This window comes from Microdochium trichocladiopsis, assembly GCF_020744255.1.
Source record: "Microdochium trichocladiopsis strain MPI-CAGE-CH-0230 chromosome Unknown B0I36scaffold_2, whole genome shotgun sequence".
Lineage (NCBI taxonomy): Eukaryota > Fungi > Ascomycota > Sordariomycetes > Xylariales > Microdochiaceae > Microdochium > Microdochium trichocladiopsis.
The window spans coordinates 3,038,496-3,054,524 of NW_025763545.1; the positions used below are offsets into that span (position 1 = coordinate 3,038,496).

General features: G+C 56.4%; 7 protein-coding genes and 1 non-coding gene across 8 annotated transcripts; 4 read left to right on the forward strand and 4 right to left on the reverse strand.

Annotated features, from left to right (window-relative positions):
* Positions 1-196: 196 nt before the first annotated feature.
* On the forward strand, positions 197-2,139 carry B0I36DRAFT_237963 (uncharacterized protein; the record flags this gene model as incomplete). Its single annotated transcript, XM_046149569.1, has 2 exons — positions 197-1,503; positions 1,560-2,139. 2 exons carry the CDS (start codon positions 197-199, stop codon positions 2,137-2,139), a joined length of 1,887 nt encoding a protein of 628 aa, XP_046017141.1.
* A 517-nt stretch (positions 2,140-2,656) lies between these two features.
* Positions 2,657-2,799, reverse strand: B0I36DRAFT_t42. The gene has a single exon. It is a non-coding gene; the product is annotated as a tRNA-Lys (tRNA).
* Positions 2,800-3,340: 541 nt separating this feature from the next.
* On the forward strand, positions 3,341-4,873 carry B0I36DRAFT_74155 (proteasome component PRE6). The gene is made up of 5 exons (XM_046163309.1): positions 3,341-3,560; positions 3,631-3,637; positions 3,691-3,743; positions 3,806-4,193; positions 4,262-4,873. The coding sequence occupies exons 1-5, from the start codon at positions 3,530-3,532 to the stop codon at positions 4,581-4,583; spliced, it is 801 nt and encodes a 266-aa protein (XP_046017142.1). The 5' UTR covers positions 3,341-3,529; the 3' UTR covers positions 4,584-4,873.
* A 193-nt stretch (positions 4,874-5,066) lies between these two features.
* B0I36DRAFT_359634 (uncharacterized protein) lies at positions 5,067-5,576 on the reverse strand (the record flags this gene model as incomplete). Its single annotated transcript, XM_046158169.1, has 2 exons — positions 5,067-5,451; positions 5,572-5,576. 2 exons carry the CDS (start codon positions 5,574-5,576, stop codon positions 5,067-5,069), a joined length of 390 nt encoding a protein of 129 aa, XP_046017143.1.
* A 1,102-nt stretch (positions 5,577-6,678) lies between these two features.
* B0I36DRAFT_346050 (uncharacterized protein) lies at positions 6,679-7,848 on the reverse strand (the record flags this gene model as incomplete). The annotated part of the gene is made up of 1 exon (XM_046156417.1): positions 6,679-7,848. The coding sequence occupies one exon, from the start codon at positions 7,846-7,848 to the stop codon at positions 6,679-6,681; it is 1,170 nt and encodes a 389-aa protein (XP_046017144.1).
* A 3,046-nt stretch (positions 7,849-10,894) lies between these two features.
* B0I36DRAFT_315337 (uncharacterized protein) lies at positions 10,895-11,837 on the forward strand. Its single transcript, XM_046152870.1, has one exon. It carries the CDS (start codon positions 11,078-11,080, stop codon positions 11,585-11,587), a length of 510 nt encoding a protein of 169 aa, XP_046017145.1. The 5' UTR covers positions 10,895-11,077; the 3' UTR covers positions 11,588-11,837.
* A 10-nt stretch (positions 11,838-11,847) lies between these two features.
* Positions 11,848-13,206, reverse strand: B0I36DRAFT_381109 (uncharacterized protein). Its single transcript, XM_046160842.1, has 2 exons — positions 12,754-13,206; positions 11,848-12,620 (listed from the first exon to the last, which is right to left on the reverse strand). The coding sequence occupies exons 1-2, from the start codon at positions 12,959-12,961 to the stop codon at positions 11,980-11,982; spliced, it is 849 nt and encodes a 282-aa protein (XP_046017146.1). The 5' UTR covers positions 12,962-13,206; the 3' UTR covers positions 11,848-11,979.
* Positions 13,207-13,945: 739 nt separating this feature from the next.
* Positions 13,946-15,905, forward strand: B0I36DRAFT_403591 (uncharacterized protein; the record flags this gene model as incomplete). Its single annotated transcript, XM_046161755.1, has 5 exons — positions 13,946-13,962; positions 14,930-15,017; positions 15,143-15,366; positions 15,410-15,519; positions 15,633-15,905. The coding sequence occupies 5 exons, from the start codon at positions 13,946-13,948 to the stop codon at positions 15,785-15,787; spliced, it is 594 nt and encodes a 197-aa protein (XP_046017147.1). The 3' UTR covers positions 15,788-15,905.
* Positions 15,906-16,029: the final 124 nt, after the last annotated feature.

Consider the following 16,029-nt stretch of genomic DNA (forward strand, 5'->3'; position numbering starts at 1 on the left):
CGTTTTAACCATCGAGACGACCAGAATGCGAGTCTCTCCTTGAACTTCGCCAGCCCCTAACAAGGCCCCCGGTCTGCCAGTCCTTCAGGGCGCCAAGCCGCCCCGACTATCAAGAGGAAATCCTGCTTGCTATCTTACATCGAGCTTGCGACTCTCGACGACGGAACAATTCTAGACAATCAGATAAGCAGACAGTATGTCGGACCACGAGGACAGAGCATCAGAGGTCGGCTACGGCACTCCCATGCCGGAACTCGACGACCACCGCCACCCAGCTCAGAGCACACCAGCAGTCATTATTCGCTCTCCCGAGCACTCACGGCCTCGCCGTGGCACTGTTGATACACTTTATGGATCTCGCCAACATCTGGAGCGTGAGAACACTCATTCGCCCGAGGTCAAGGTCCGGGACTTTGAGGAGGCAATCGCCGATGGGGATGATGATACCCATCTCTCTCCTGTCGCACACGTGCGCCGGCCCACCTTTGCATCGGAGCAGCGGGATGCGTCCCCTCCAAACTCTGTCAAGGCGTTTGCTGAAGCCAGACGCCGCGAGCGGGCCTTCTCCGTGGTAGACAACGACGACTCTTCTGACGATGAGCGCGGGCTTCAACGCACGCACTCGGTCGTTAGTCGCAATAGCCGCCGCACTGGTCGGAGCCGACCTGCGACCTTCCAGACCAACGATGCCGCAAGCATGTCCTCTGGCAAGACTGCTGAGGAAGACGTGTGCTTCCCCATGCAGGACGAGCGAAACCAGGACAGGCTCTACATTGACTTTGACTACCTTGAGACATTTATCGCTGGCGAAGCTGCTGCCCGCCGTGAGAGCCTCGAGGCCCGCCGAGCAGACAAGGAGGAGCGGACCTTCTCAACGGTTCGGCCCAACTCCACTGTGCCTGCGGCGCCAATGTTCACTTCTGATGGCGACTTTGTCAATGGGGCCCAGTCCACCTCAGATGTCGAGGAGAAGGCCGCGAAGCAGGACCCCGAGGTTGCTAGCGCCATCTTCAGAGAGCAGGACCCCAATCGCTTCAGCTTCTTCTCGTCGGCCTGGGAATCCACCATCCACGCTTCGGAGTTTGGAGACCTGATCCTGCCAGGCGAAGATATCCGCGGTCTTTTCAGCTTTCCCCGGAACGAGCCGGACGGAGTCTGGTGGCTGAACGTAAACAGCCCCACCGAGGAAGAGATTCGTACCATCTGCAGGGCGTTCGGTGTGCACCCCCTGACGATCGAGGATATCACCAACGAGGAGCCGCGGGAGAAGATCGAGCTCTTCCCGTCTTACTACTTCGCGTCCTTCCGGTCATTCAGCATGGTCCAGGATCCTGATGGAACGCTTGATTATGACCCTTTTAACATTTACGTTGTGGTGTTCCGCGAGGGTACTCTGAGCTTCAGCTTCCACCCCAACTCTCATGCCTCGCAGGTGCGCAAGCGCATCACGATGCTGAAAGACTATGTCTCGCTGAGCAGCGACTGGATCTCCTATGCCCTGATGTAAGTAGACTGTGGATCAATGTGCACGGATATCATGACTAACAATCATCCACCAGTGATAACATCGTTGACTCCTTCGCCAAGCCCATTGAAAAGATCGAGCTCGAGACCGAGGGCATTGAGGACTCTGTCTTTGTTGCCCGTCCTGAAGATATGCTCCAGTTCCTCCGCCGGATTGGTGCTGTCCGAAAGAACGTCCTCGGTCTCATGCGTGTGCTTGGTGGCAAGGCCGATGTTCTGAGGGGCTTCACCAAGCGTTGCAATGAAAACTACAAGGTCACGCCTCGTATGGACATTGGCATGTATCTTGGCGATATCCAGGATCACGTCGTGACCATGATGACCAACTTGGTTCATTTTGAGAAGATTCTCTCGCGCGCACATGCCAATTACCTCGCCCAATTGACGATCGATAGCATCTCGGCAGGGACGAAGACCAACGCCGTGCTCAGCAAGATTACGTTCATCGCGTCCATCATCGTTCCGCTCAACGTGGTCACTGGCCTGTTCGGCATGAACGTCAACGTGCCCTTTGCCGATGTCGAAGGCGTAGTTCCCTTCTTGGTCATTCTGGGCAGCCTCGTCACCTTTTGTATCGTCTGTCTAATTTTCGCCCGGAGGATGAGATACATTTAGGCATCTGCGCCGCTGTGCGATGTCATCCTCCTGTTTACTGGCTGGACTATGGCTTATCGGGGTCTCGCTTTTCCCCGTCACCTTTTCATTGGTAGATCTATTGATTGAATACTATACACTTTGATTCAAATGGACGATTCAAGGCGCATCGTATCAGCTGTGGTGAATGTCTATTATGTGTCTTTGTTCATGTAGAACAATTTGACACCGCTCTGCGTATGGTACTGAAATCACAGGTGGATTCAGGCGGCAAACAGTTTGTCAGGATCCACGTGCCGGAAATTGTGGCCGCCCAGGAGATGATCGCAGCGCGATTGACGAGCGACCACACAACGAGGACCAGCGGAGGACGAATCGTTTGACGTCACTCAGCTGGAGCAGGAGAGAGTGACATGAGCGGATGCCAGAGTAGGGGAAGATAACGAGGAAACCAAAAACATCAACGAAGAAATGAAGAAGAAAAAAAATATTGTTGCGATGATATCCCATCTTTGTGAACAGGATGCACCGGGAATTGAGCCCGATGCGGGGGTCGAACCCGCAACCTTGAGATTGAAATGCCGTCTTCGTGGCTCGACCTGTTGAGGGAGAAGCTTGAACTGGGCGAGTTTCATCGTTTTGTGTAAGAGTCTCACGCTCTACCGATTGAGCTAACCGGGCGGGTTGTTGTGATGACTAATCGTAGAGAATCCGGCTGCTTATGGCGGGCTAGATCGCTGTGTGGGCTCGGGGGAAAGGGCCGAGTCGGATGGGACGTGGTGAACTGGAGGGTGGGAGGGAGGCTGTTCGTGATGTGGATGGCGAGGAGGATGTATTAGGCCTGTTGGGCCTGTTATGCCGGAATGTGAACACGGACTCCGACTAAGCAACCAATACATGGAGACTGAACGCTACAGACGAAACGGCGAGAGAACGGCAAGAACTTCTAGAGTTGGGTCACCAATTATAGGATATACGTATGTATGGCTCGTGCAAGACTGTTCATTTTCTGCAAGTGCTTTGTCTACTTGACCCTGGACGTTGAAGTGTGATAAAGTGAGGTTCGAATGAAAGCGGCTTGAATGTGGCTGCAACTGTGCAGGGACAGTGGTCCCAGCAGCTGGGCTTGTGGCTGGAGCTCCCCTTCGTCCCACAGCAGCTTGGGGCTGGAGCTCCGCCTTGCCAAGCGCATGCTCCTGCTTGTAGCAGTTACGCAGCTTCCGGGAGCCTTGTCGTGCCTGCTGCCGTGGGCCTCTCGAGACACAAGCTCCGCTGCTCGACCCAAGCAACCCACGATCACACATCCGCCAGTCTGCACTCCTGCCTACATACACCCTGACTGCGCTGCCCCGACACAACTGCAGTCCTCCCCACAGACACACAATCGCGCCCATCTCGTCGTGTTGCAAACATGGCCTCAGGTTACGACAGAGCGCTCTCAGGTACGTCCCTGCCCGCACCCCCACCATCATCACCACCATGACCTCAGCTAACCTGCCTCGCCCGGTCCAGTCTTCAGGTTCGCGCCTCTGCCGTCGATCACCACCGCCCCGTGCTAACGCTCTCCCACAGTCCCGACGGACACGTCTTCCAGGTCGAATATGCCGGCGAGGCTGTCAAGCGAGGTACTTAGCTCGCCACCCGATCCCATCACCTCGTCACCAGCTCACAACGTCTCGATCTACAGGAACCTGCGCCGTCGGGGTCAAGGGCAAGGACCTCGTCGTCCTCGGCTGCGAGAAGAAGTCGGCGATGAAGCTTCAGGACACCCGCATCACCCCCTCCAAGATCGGCCTCGTCGACACACACGTCTGCCTGGCGTTTGCCGGCCTCAACGCCGACGCCCGCATCCTTATTGACAAGGCCCGCCTCGAGGCCCAGTCCCACCGCCTCACAGTCGAAGACCCCGTCTCGATCGAGTACATTACCAAATACGTCGCCGGCGTGCAGCAGCGGTACACGCAGAGCGGAGGTGTCCGGCCGTTTGGCATCAGCACATTGATTGTCGGCTTCGACAAGGGCAGCGATGTTCCCCGGCTATACCAGACAGAACCCAGTGGCATTTACTCGGCGTGGTATGTACACGGCATGTAGTGAATAACTTGGGAAGGCCCGACGTGCTGATACAGAGTTTGATCTACAGGAAAGCGAATGCCATTGGCCGGTCCAGCAAGACTGTACGAGAGTTCCTCGAGAGAAATTACAAGGACGATGCGAACCGCGAAGATACAATCCGGTTAGCCATCAAGTCGCTGCTCGAGGTTGTACAGACGGGCGCCAAGAATATTGAGATTGCAATCATGGCCCCTGGCAAGCTGATCGAGATGCTGCCAGTCGAGGATATTGAGAACTACGTCAAGAACATTGAGCAGGAGAAGCAAGAGGAGGCCGCCAAGAAGAAGACGGGCCGAACACCAGGCACCGGCAGTGCCGCGATCCGCCCGCGGGAAGGCGAGGACGCGTAGGGGTCTGACGGGTAGGACGGCGTGCGAGCCCGAGACTCTGGCCTTGCCGAAAGAATAGAAGAACGTCCATGGCACATTGCGTGCGATTCTGGTGATTATGTATCTTGCTGTGCCTTGTCGTCTGTCGCCAGATGATAAAGTCATGGTATCATTAAAAACAACTCGGCCGTCGTTTGCCGCCTGGTATTTATCTGCTCTGCTGACCGACGCCTGCTTCCTCCTTGGCCTCCCTATGGGACTCTGGCCAGTTGTGAATGCCAGTACCCGATTGGTCCCTCCTTTGACGCACTTGGGCGGATGCGGAGAAGGAGACCCTACTAAGTAGGTTACCAGCTCGACTGCAAGCGTTCGTGGTAATCCTGTCTCGCCATCTTTTTCTTCCACTTCACTCACACGTACCAGCCGCACTTTGGTCCACACATTGTGTTTCTGTTTCGGAACCCCCTTCCACCACTGCCCGCCCCCTTCGTCGCAATATTTTCTTTAACCCAGCTTGTCGGCCTCGAAATCCGGGTCGAACACGGTGGGCCTGGCCCCCTTCCTGCCGGCGACGCCCGGGTTGACGCGGTCGTCCCTGAGCATGCGGCTGTCGACGCGGGCGTCCTCTGCCTCGACGGTGAGGGCGGCCTTGGGGACGAGGGCCTCGAGGACAAAGTGGTTGTCGCAGTGGGGGCAGTACTCGTCGGCCTCCTCGAACTCGCGGGCGTCCTTGCGGAAGCACTTTTTGCACTTCTTGCAGGCGAAAGTCATCTCGAGGGCCTTGAGCAGCTCGTGGCCCGACTCTTGCTCGGCGTGGCACTCGGCGCAGTCGAACCACTTCTTGCAGCAGGGGGAGCGGATCGCTACTTGGGCGTTGAGGACGTGCTTGCTGTTTGGTTTGGCGTTTGGTGCGCAAGGACGCAGGGGGTTTCGCGTTAGTGCTGGAGCTTTGGGGAGCACTTTCTTCGATGAGGGGCTTGGGAAGTTGGAACAGAGGGGGGGGGCTTACCACATGGTTGCTTGATGTTGTGGTGAAGGGCTACCACCGCCGCCACCGCCGCTTATGTTCCTCCTGGAGTGGTGTGTGTGTGTGTGTGTTGTAGAGGAGTTGTAGTTGCTGAGGTCGTTCGAACCGGGTTTCGCAAGGAGGAGGAGGGCGCAGGGCGGTCGCGGCGAGAAGGAAATGTCGTCTGTCGGGAGTCGACAATAGTTTCGGCGGACGGCAGGCGGCGTCGGCGCAGTGCGGGATCGCGGAATTGTTTAAGTGGTGGTGGTGGGGAAGCGTGGGTTTGTCAGGGGTTCAATTGTGCAACGCCCGCAGAGCAAGTCAAGTCTAGAGTGGGGAACCGGGCGGCCAGTCTGGGAATCAGCAAGGCATTATTACTTTACGCTGCAACACAACCACCACCTTTGCCACCTTGAATCGAACAAGACCAACAGGATCGGCTGATCGTGGTAGAAACAATATCATCGGATTCACGTGGAGAAAAAGGGTCCCCTGATCAAAGTCACAGCAAACTCCCTCACATGGGATTTGTGGGTTGTCAGTGGTGTCACAGCGGACTCAAGTTGTTCACTGGGTTTCTGGTTACACATAACGGGCACTTCTTGGCAATTCAATCAATGTTTGTCAACGCTGGGTAAGTATATTGTCTCGACCTCTCTAAGAAACAACACACTATTGTCCCAATGACAATCTCGCCTGGTCGATGTTCGACCCAAAACCCAAGCAAGAGCGCCACACAAAAAAAAAAAAAAAAAAAAAAAGGAAAGGAAAGAGATCACGCTAATAATGATGTTTTCCTTTCACTGCCGGCATTAAAAACTCCTCGGAACCTCTCAACAACATGTCCTATGATGTCTCCATGTTCTTGATGAATGCGGCCCAGCCGATTGTGGTGGTGTTGTGTAAGGACTTCAAACACTTTGGTGGTTTCAAGAGGAGAAAAGCCTTGGCAGTATACTAATCGAACACTCTGTGTCCAACCGGGGACGAAACTTCCTCGTACACACGTATCTCATGTTTTCCAACCTTCTCGTGGTTGTGGATGGCCTCCCAGCTTAGTGTGTGTGTGTGTGTGTGTGGTCTCGTTTTGCGGCGAGCCTCCCTCCCGGCTCAAGCCAGGATAAAACGGTTCTTCTCCAGCCGCTCGCCGTTGAGAAAGAACTGCGACTGGGCTGGGCCCCGACGAGTGTGCGAGCTGCTCCGCCTGGCCCGGTGACCAGAGGTGTAGACGGCCACGCCTTTTGGTGGCGATGATGGAGGGCTCGTCTTGAGTCTCTTTGCTGCTGCTCGCTTTGGGCTACCAGGCTGGTCGTGTGTGGCTTCGTCTGTATCGGGTGTCATGGCTCTGCACGGCGGCTCTTTGTGTGTAGTGGATGGCTTGGTTTGTGAGCTCGCCTGCTTCGCCTCGACGGTGCTGGCAGCGGTAGTGATAGCGGCAGCGGCAGCAGCAGCAGCAGCGGCGACGGCCATGTCGTCGTCAGAGTCTTCAGAGTCGACGACGATTCGGCGCCGTCGCTTCCTGGAGACTGGCTGCTGGCGAGGTTCTGGAGACGGGCTCCGCATCATGGTGGTGGTCCTCGGTGTGGCTGTGGGAGCAGGACTGTTGCAGCTGAGTGTGGTGGTGGGAGCAGCGAGTGTGGCAGTAGGCGGCGTATTGCCCTTTCGTAGAGCGGCTGCTGGCTCGTCGACATGAGGACGAGGGAGCGTGTGTTTGTGAGATTTAGTGGTTTTGGTACCGTCCCCTTTGTCCCCCTTCTGCTGCTGCTGCTGTGTATTCTGTTCCTTCGGGCGATCGCCTATCCTGACTGGCATGGGAGCAGTTGCTGATGGCAGCATTGTGGTGACCATCTTTCCGCGGACTCTCTGCGTCATCGACAGACTGCCGTTTCCTGCCTGTGCGACGCTGGTCGAGCTCATGATCATCCGGATGCCGCCTTTCCGGGCCTGTGCAGGGGATCGGACAGTGGCTTGTTTGACTGGCTCGTGAACCCTGATCGCCTTGCTGGGTGGGTAGAGGAAGGCGTAAGGCGATGGTGTGACCGCAGCATTTGATGGCGGTGATGATGCTCCGGAAGAAGCCTGTGGCTGTGAGGACTGCTTTCTTCTGCTGAGCATCTCTCTCTGCCATGGTGTAAGCCTGGAGCGGTCGAAGGGCTTCTCCTTGATGTAGCGGACGGTCTGCCTGACCGGCGCCGCGGGAGCACCATGACCGGGCCCCTTGATGTTGCGGGCAGCAGAGTCACCGCTCATGGCCGCGGGTCTTGTCTGGGAAGAAGCCATTGTGGTGATGCTGTGTGGGTTCTGAGCCGCTCCCAGTTGTTTGATGAGAGATCGCGGCGGGAGGCTGTGGTGTAGATCACAGTAACCTGCGGAGGCGACTGAAGGCCTTAGGGATCACTATAGTGCCTGTACACAAGTGGTCTCGAGTGTGACTGACTGTGGTGGGGGGTCTCGAGCCAAGTGGTCTGCTAGCGGGCTACTTGTAAGTTGCTGTAACATGAAGCGGTAGTGTGATCAAGAGTCTTGTCTGCGGGTTGAAGGACGAGGGGAGGACAGACGAGACCCGGGCGAAAGCGCAAGTCATTTTATAAAAATTTTCAAGGCGACTCGACCTTTCTCCGATGGTGCGGTCGGGCCAAGTTACCAGTCTTGAGAACGGCCGGGTTTCATGACGAGAATGGCTTAGGATCATGGGAAAACCAAAGTCGGCGCTGTTGGGGAGAGCGAGACGGGACGGGAGAGGGCCTGGGTCATGCTTGGAAGCCATCTGGCCTGTGTGCCGCTCTTCCAGCGCGGCTCGTTGTGATTCTCGCGATACATGGACGCCACCCGATCTGAGTGCGCACTCGGGTCTTCTGGTCAGAGCGTGGGAGATGGGCGTGTGCGGGCCGCCTCCAGATCTTGTTCCGCAATCACATGGATCTGAAGAAACCATGGTCAAGTAGTCTCGCGAGGCTAAATGAAAAGTCAAGTCTGTGTCTGGTTTGGCCTCGTCGCTGGATTGGATTCGGATGCAAGAGCATTGCTCTTCCGGGGACATCATGGGTCGATGGGAATTTTCATTCATGAGGAGTCTTTATAGATTCATGGGAGATCCCATGGCCAGTGTATAAGATGCTCTGGAGCGCAGGTACCACTCCCACTCAAATTTTGGGACAGGATAAGTGTGCACGGCACCTGCAAGAGCTCCATCTGGACGACAACCCGTCGTCAAATGATGGCAGCGACGACTGGCCGAAAGCGCCGACGCCGATTCCGACGGAGACCATGAGAGACGCTGTCCTAATGAGATACACGCAAGTCTTTTCCTACACTGCGTACCTTTACCGTGGCTATTCTGCAGGCCTCAAGCCTGGGGGTTGCCCCAACCCAACCCGTCCCACGTGGAGGTTTGGTGTGGTTGCCGGCTGGTTCCACAAATAGACAACCTTAACCGGCCCCTTGGCTCGCCATGTTCGGAAACATCCCGCGCCCAATGCCAAGAGAAGCCCGCAGAAGATGAGAGACAACCTACGCTCAAATCACGGGAATGGGACTGTCTGTGCGCCCGTCTCGACGCGCAGTTTGTGTCCAGTCCCGCTCCCCGGCTGTCCCTGGGTGCCTCATCTTCACACCGAGACTTCCAGCACAGGGCTTCAGGCGGGACAGCAAAATCGACCAGTGCACTTCCAGTTGCGCGCCAGTCGCTGCAGATATATCGTCCGTATTCAACCCCCTGTTCAAAGTAGCCATGGTCAGTTTGTCGGTTTTAAGAGGGAGAGAAGCCTGTGACTTGGGTCTGGGCTCTTGATACCTACCTAGCCTGCGCCTGTCGTGATCCAGCACTGTCATACGAGCAAGTTTCCGAGATGTTTCTTCGCTCGGCGGCAATGCTTCACGAGAGACGGCTACCACAGAAAGTATGGAATGCGCGAGTTGACAGCCAAGAACGGCCATGCACGTCGTCACTGCCGACCTAGCCCAGGGCCAACCCTGCAGCGATCTGCTCGAGACGGCTCCTCATCACCTACGCGCGATGGGCGATGCTGGGGCAACTCATTCCTTATCCCATGGTACCCGGGATGCGGTCCGAATAGCCTACCGGCCGACGGTTCATGCTACCAGCAACCCTAACTGAACGACGCAAAAACAAAAAGAATAGAGTTTACAAGCTTACAGTCCCTCTTCGGCCGAGTGGCTATTAGTGCGAACAGTACCTATCCCCTTCCGAAAACAGGTCGCTCCCCACGCCGCGCCTGCGGATCGGCGTCATTAGCGCGGGACACAGCTCCAAAAGTGACGCTTGAACGCTCGTCATATTGGGGTCTGCAGCACCAGCAGCATAGCTATATCCTGGATGAAGAAATCCGAGAGTGAAGAGAAAAGCGGTGCCGACGCAAAATTGGACCCGATTCGTCCTGCAATGTGTGAATACCAGTCCATAATAGGCAGACCAGAGCATGTCGTGCAGATCAAGGCGGACCGAGATCGAGAACTAGGCAGATGGGCGCCACCGATCGGCAGCCGGATGGTCGTTGCGCCGAGGATGGGGTAAGCCGGGAGATTCAAGGCGCCCACCATGCGATGGCCGACAAGGATGCGCTGCACAAGGCGTACTGTAGTGAGCCTGCTCGCAAGCAACAAAGGACAATTCATCAATGCGGCGAACCCGAATCCAATCACTCATCCTCCCCGCGAGCATAGTCGATGGTGTACTCTGGAGAGCCGCCCCGACCTTTGCAGTGTCAGACGGTCCTGTGTCACGGGACGATCTCATCTTTAGTCGAGGGCTTGCCTCCCCAGCTCCAGCGCGTCAAGCTGATCAGCAAACTAGCGGGCGCTCAGGCTATGGACCCAGCCGCTGTACAAAAGCACTGGGGGGTTTTTGCCTCTTTGGACGGGCGGGGACAAACAAGATCTCTCAAGTCTATACGCCGCTAGTGGCCCGCCTTGTATAAGCCAGACCCAAGAACCCAAAACAGGCTACTGCAGGGGCGTTTCATAGAGTCTGATTGGCCGAGAGACCCCTGGCCTCCACTGCCTAAGCCCTGCCAGGGAGGGTGTGGCAGGGCCGGTTCTTGGTAATTAGCTGCTGAGCTGAACTGGACGGTCCGGGCATATCCCTGCCCGACGTGGCCCGGCGAGGGACCGGCGCGGTCGCAGCTTGTCTGAGATGGGCCAGCCACATTGTGAATATGCTTGTCTGTGCCTATTTTGGTCGGAGACAAACAGGGCGGTCTGGATGTAAGACTGTGGGGAACGAGGCCCTGGGATAATAGTACGGGCGACTGCTCCGGGTGGCGGCGGCGTCGGAAGAGGAGAGAGAGAGAGTGAGTGAGGAGGAGGTGGTGCTGGTACTGCTGGCGGCGTATATATCCCATGTCGTCCTTCTTTTCTCATTCTCCCCCCTCGTAGCTACAACCCAGTCTCCGTGTGGACTGAGCTTCGTCCTTCACCAAGTCCACACCCGTCATTATTACCCTTCCATCAACAGTCACACCGACAACAGCCTTTCCAACGACCGCCCGCCATGAAGACCTCTGTCCTCGCCCTCCTCACCGTCTTGGCCTCCACGGCCCTCGCCCAGTCCACAACGCCGCAGTGCGTCCGTACCTGCGGCACCCAGAACCCAACCTCGTCCTTCTGCGACGGCGACGAGACAGGGGTCGCCCTGAGCAACTGCACCTGCCAGACCCTCTTCAACTCGAAGCTGCTCAGCTGCATCAAGTCCAGCTGCTCCAGCTCGGACCTCACCACCTACGCAAACAACCTGCCCCAGCCTTGCGGGTCGACTCTGTTCCCTGGCCTGGTCACCGGCGGCGGCAGTTCGTCTGCTGCGGCAGGGCCCACGACGACGCCGACTGCTGGTGGTGGAAGCACGGGAACAACACCGGCGAACACAGCGACCGGCGCTGGCCAGTCGAGCTCGACCACAAGGCCCGCGGCTCCCACGACGACTGCTCCTGGTGCGGCCAACGGGCTTGTTGCTCCGGGGCTGGTCTTGGCTGCGGGCCCTCTGGTTGCCGCAGTGCTCCTGTAGATGGCAATGGACTAGGGAAGATTAGAGTTGCCATGACTAGGGCGACGAATCTGGAGGTTTTTCAAGAGATTGTGGTACGCACCGAGAAGAATGGGTTCTGGTTAGTACTGAAAGCAGAGTTCTGCAAGGGAAGTAGGAAACTTGAAGATGAGGACCAATGATATATCGTCAGATGTCGAGATACACGAGATAAGACAGAGCAAAATACCCGGCAACTCAGAATAAGCAATACACACATACAAACATGCATAGATACAATGCTATCGTCCATTTGCAAGTTACGGTGACTGCAAGGTCCTGGGCCAGTACAAATGCCGTTGCCACCCGCAACTTTCCTAATGATTGGAACGCGCCATCAACTATACGAGACAGTCACTACCCCCTCTGTCAGACTACGAAGCCTCAACCACAACCCAGCTATACCCATCATCGGCACCCTTGGTCACATCTCCCACAGAATACCGGCTCGGGTCCTGGACGACCTCCCCCGCCGGCGTCCACAGACCCGAAAGCATCTCGGCCCGCCGCTGCCACTCCCCGTCCCCGTTCTCATCATTGAACGACCACCGTTCGAGTCCGAAACGCTTCCCCCGCCGGACCACGCCCTGGCAGAACTTGCCCAGGCACACAACCATCCCCACGACCGTCTCCTCGTCCTGCCCATCCCGCGCCTCGAGGACGACACACGTCGTCCTGCTTGCCCTCCCTTTGTCATCCCCAGAAGTCCCTCCAGGAGAAGAAGAAGCAGGGATGACCCCTGGCTCCCCGTCCACCCAGACCTCCTCGTAGTCCGTCTCCCGCCCCGTCATCGGGTTCGTCATGCGGCCCTTTTCCAGCACACTGCCGTCCGGCTGCGGGTACATGTCCCCCTCGTCGGTGAACTGGCCCGGCGTGATGACCGCGGCGCGGTCGGTCACGAGGTGGTGCCACTTGGAGTGTGTCGTGGGGCCCTTGCCGTCTGGGCGGGCAGGGACGGGCTGGGACTCGGAGGTGCCCGCGAACGCCCAGTCCAAGGAGGAGTAGGTGATTGTGCCTTTTTTTTAATTTAAAATTGCGACTGAAGTTAGCTAGGATTGTCTTGTGCGGGTGGGTAAATGTGATGATCCTGGGAAGAGAAGGCCTTGAATTTGATGGAAAATGAAAAAGTGGTCATGCTTTTAACCTACCAAAGTCCCGGTGTGCCGCCGCCATCTCACTTTCCTTCCCACCAGGCCGCCCTGCGCTATCGACACTCTCACTACCTTTGGGCAGCAGGATCCGGATGTCCACGAACCGCCTCCCGGGCGAGGTCAGGACGACGGTGGAGGTTGGCTCTACGGGGGCCGGGTCATCGGGGAGCCACTGGATCGAGCGGCGGATCGAGATGGAGCCCATAATTAGCTGTCGATAAATGCAGTGTCTGCTTTGGAGACCCTTTTGCAGCAGGAGGCAGAGCGGGGAGGAAGGAAGTGCTGGATTTGGACGCTGCGTCTGGTTTGAGCTCGCTGTGGTTGAATGACCCTTCTAAGAAGCCTACAAGCCTTCTGAACCCAAGCCGAACGTGAAGAGTAGACAGGGATCACAAGCCTTTGTGTTTGAGGGTGTAGTGGCGGAAGCGTATGAAAGCTGAGGAAGTGCTTGTGTAGAAGCAGCCACTGATCAAGTCAGACCTCCGTTGTCGCTGCCACGTTCCCCACATGCGGCTCCCCACGTAAAGTGGGACAAAAGAACGGCATTGTGGAGAAATCGGCAGGGCGTGCCGCTGATTGGCCAGGGATTGACTTACACGGAACCCCAACCCTCACAGAGCTCGTGCTTGAGAACTGAGGTACAATGTGATATTCATGATCCGAACTCATTCGGGTTTGGACAATGGAGAGGCTCGGAGGAGAGGTGCGCCTTCTTCTGCGGAGGCTTCGAAACCGATGCCATGACGCAACATCTATGATTCAGCCAAGGGTCAATCTCAACAGGTCGGGAGAAATGTGTGCCAAAGCACAATCATCATCGGAGTATTCAAAACACCGCCATTGAAGCATTGATCGGGGTGTCCACTCGGGCAAGGATCTTCATTGTTCCTCCTGTCGGGCAGTGGGCAGCATTGTTCCAGCTTCTCCACCCCATTGAGATGTCGGCAAATGCGGCAACATGTATTCAGCCTGCCTGCCATTCATTTTGGGCCGCCATGTCCGCGTATAAAGTGCTCGCCTGCTGCCCTCCGAGATTTCTGCTCTTCTCCCTCTTTCCTCCAACAGATTACTCAAGTGACAATTATGACACGAGTACTGCGATATAGGGGCTTCTTTTGCCTCCTATTTCGATTATTTACATATATATATCTATGTATATATGCCTTATTGTATATGGATATATACAACTATGGTCACCGCACACAAGTAAGCCGAAGCCAGCTTGACCCATGTGATGGAAATCTGAGCTGACTGTGGGCCAGTCCTACCCGGTTCCCGGCCCTTACATACATGGTGCCTAAAGGCCTGGGCCCCGAGGACAAGGCATGGCTTGAGACCCTCGTCTGCGTTCTCTACTCGATCAAGGAGAAAAAGATCGAGATCGAGGGGTCGCAGGGCCTTATTCACACTCTCAAGCTCCAGATCGACGACAATCGAACCGAGCCCGACGACCAGCCCCCCACCTCAACCTCGAGGCAAAGTCTGGTCACTATGGTCTATCGCTTGACCACATCTACTTCATTATACATATGGAGACTCGCACGAAGGAGAATATCTTCTTCCGAAATGGTTGCCTGCGTAACGCCATCGTCATAGCACGACTGGGTGCCGTTGACGGCATCCGCCGAGCCTGAATGGGGAGGTGACGGCGCGATGAGAGCGGAGCGCAGGGCCAGCATCAAGATACTCCTCGACATGAATGCTTTTGACATCGACGCCGAGGACTACGCGTCGCCCGACTCCAACGAATGTTTACTGGCAGGACTTCCACAATCTACGCGTCTATCGTATCGACAGGGACAGCCCCGAGTGGAAGAACATGTCTGAGGCAGGGCGGGAGCATTAGGCACGCAACCGCGTCTCAGCACGAGTTCTCCAAGGTCTCGATATCTGCAAAGGCAAAATCCAGGGCAGATCCAGGCGGCTACTTCCTCGCTACTCTATGGTTCCCGATGTGCCGGATGAACACATCCAGCCGTTTGTCCCTATTCCCGAGGCCGACCGCTCACGATTCCGCCCCACAGTGAAAACCCATGACTGGGCCACTGAATGAATGGACAGCACAACAACCAACTGTACCCCTACCAAAGGACCCAGACAGCTTCTGCCCGATTTTCCACGTGCGGGACAAGCATGAGCATATAAATACACCCTGTGGACACATGTTTCACAGGCAATGCCTTCGCGAATGGTCTACTGCGAAGCCAGTGTGCCCTAACTGTTTCGCTGACGTCAAGGCAGGAAAACGTGAGGACGGCACGGTAAGTCCTCAACCTTGCCGTGTGTAAGATCGATCTTGGCTCATATTGCTAATCTTCATCCGCATGCAGCCAATTAAGCCACTCGTCAAGCCCGCGCCTTCATCCGGGGACGATGCTGCACACAGTGTCTGCCCGACAAAGCGAGAAGACGAACGAGATCCACCCCAGAAGTCTCAGAGGACTCACAAACAAGCAGTAGATTCTACGCCAGCGGCCTGGACTCAAGGTTGGACCAATCCGATGTCGCAATGCCTCTGGAACTCGCTCCCTGTGCAGGCCACGGCGAACGCTGCCCAGCCAACATCAACTCGGCCACCTGCCGCGCTGCCCCTTTCACCTCGCCCAGCAGGTCATTCAGCACGAGAGACCTCCAATTTCATCGACTCTTTCAGCCGGTCCACCATCCCAGGCACGGCCGCTAGCCCACCCGGCGCAAACAACGGCCGGGCCCAGCACAACAAATTAGTTCAGCTCCCCCGAGGATTCGAAGCTGACAAGAAAGGTGAGTCTCCCTCGTGAGGGCGTTTTCAATGACAGAGCGCGACTAAAGTCTTACTGACGCCGCAAAGATAACCCAGAACCAGCGGCATAAGAGCAACAATAAGTTCAACAAAGAAATCGCTACCGCCAATCCTGTCAAGTACCGTCAAGTCATGGAGACGAAGGCCGCGAAGCGTGCCGAGTACCGTGAACCTAGGGGCGCCGGGCATGATTGTGGGAAGAACTGCAAGCCCGATTGTCCGGGTAAGGGCAGTGCTGGCAAGATCTAGCTCTCGGGGTGTTTTTAAGAAGTGGACACCTTAAATAGAGATGAGGCGAGGGCGGGCGGCAGCGATAGCGGAGGCGATATACTTCCATATATCGCTGTACTCTTGTCGTGGTAAATTGCCGCTCGAGGGAATATGGATGATTCAGCGTCAGGAAAGACAAGAGAAGAGCGAATGTTCAAGAGGACCGCAAAAGAGCACTTTATACGTCAACATGGCCGCTTGGGCTGAAACGCAGGCAGCCC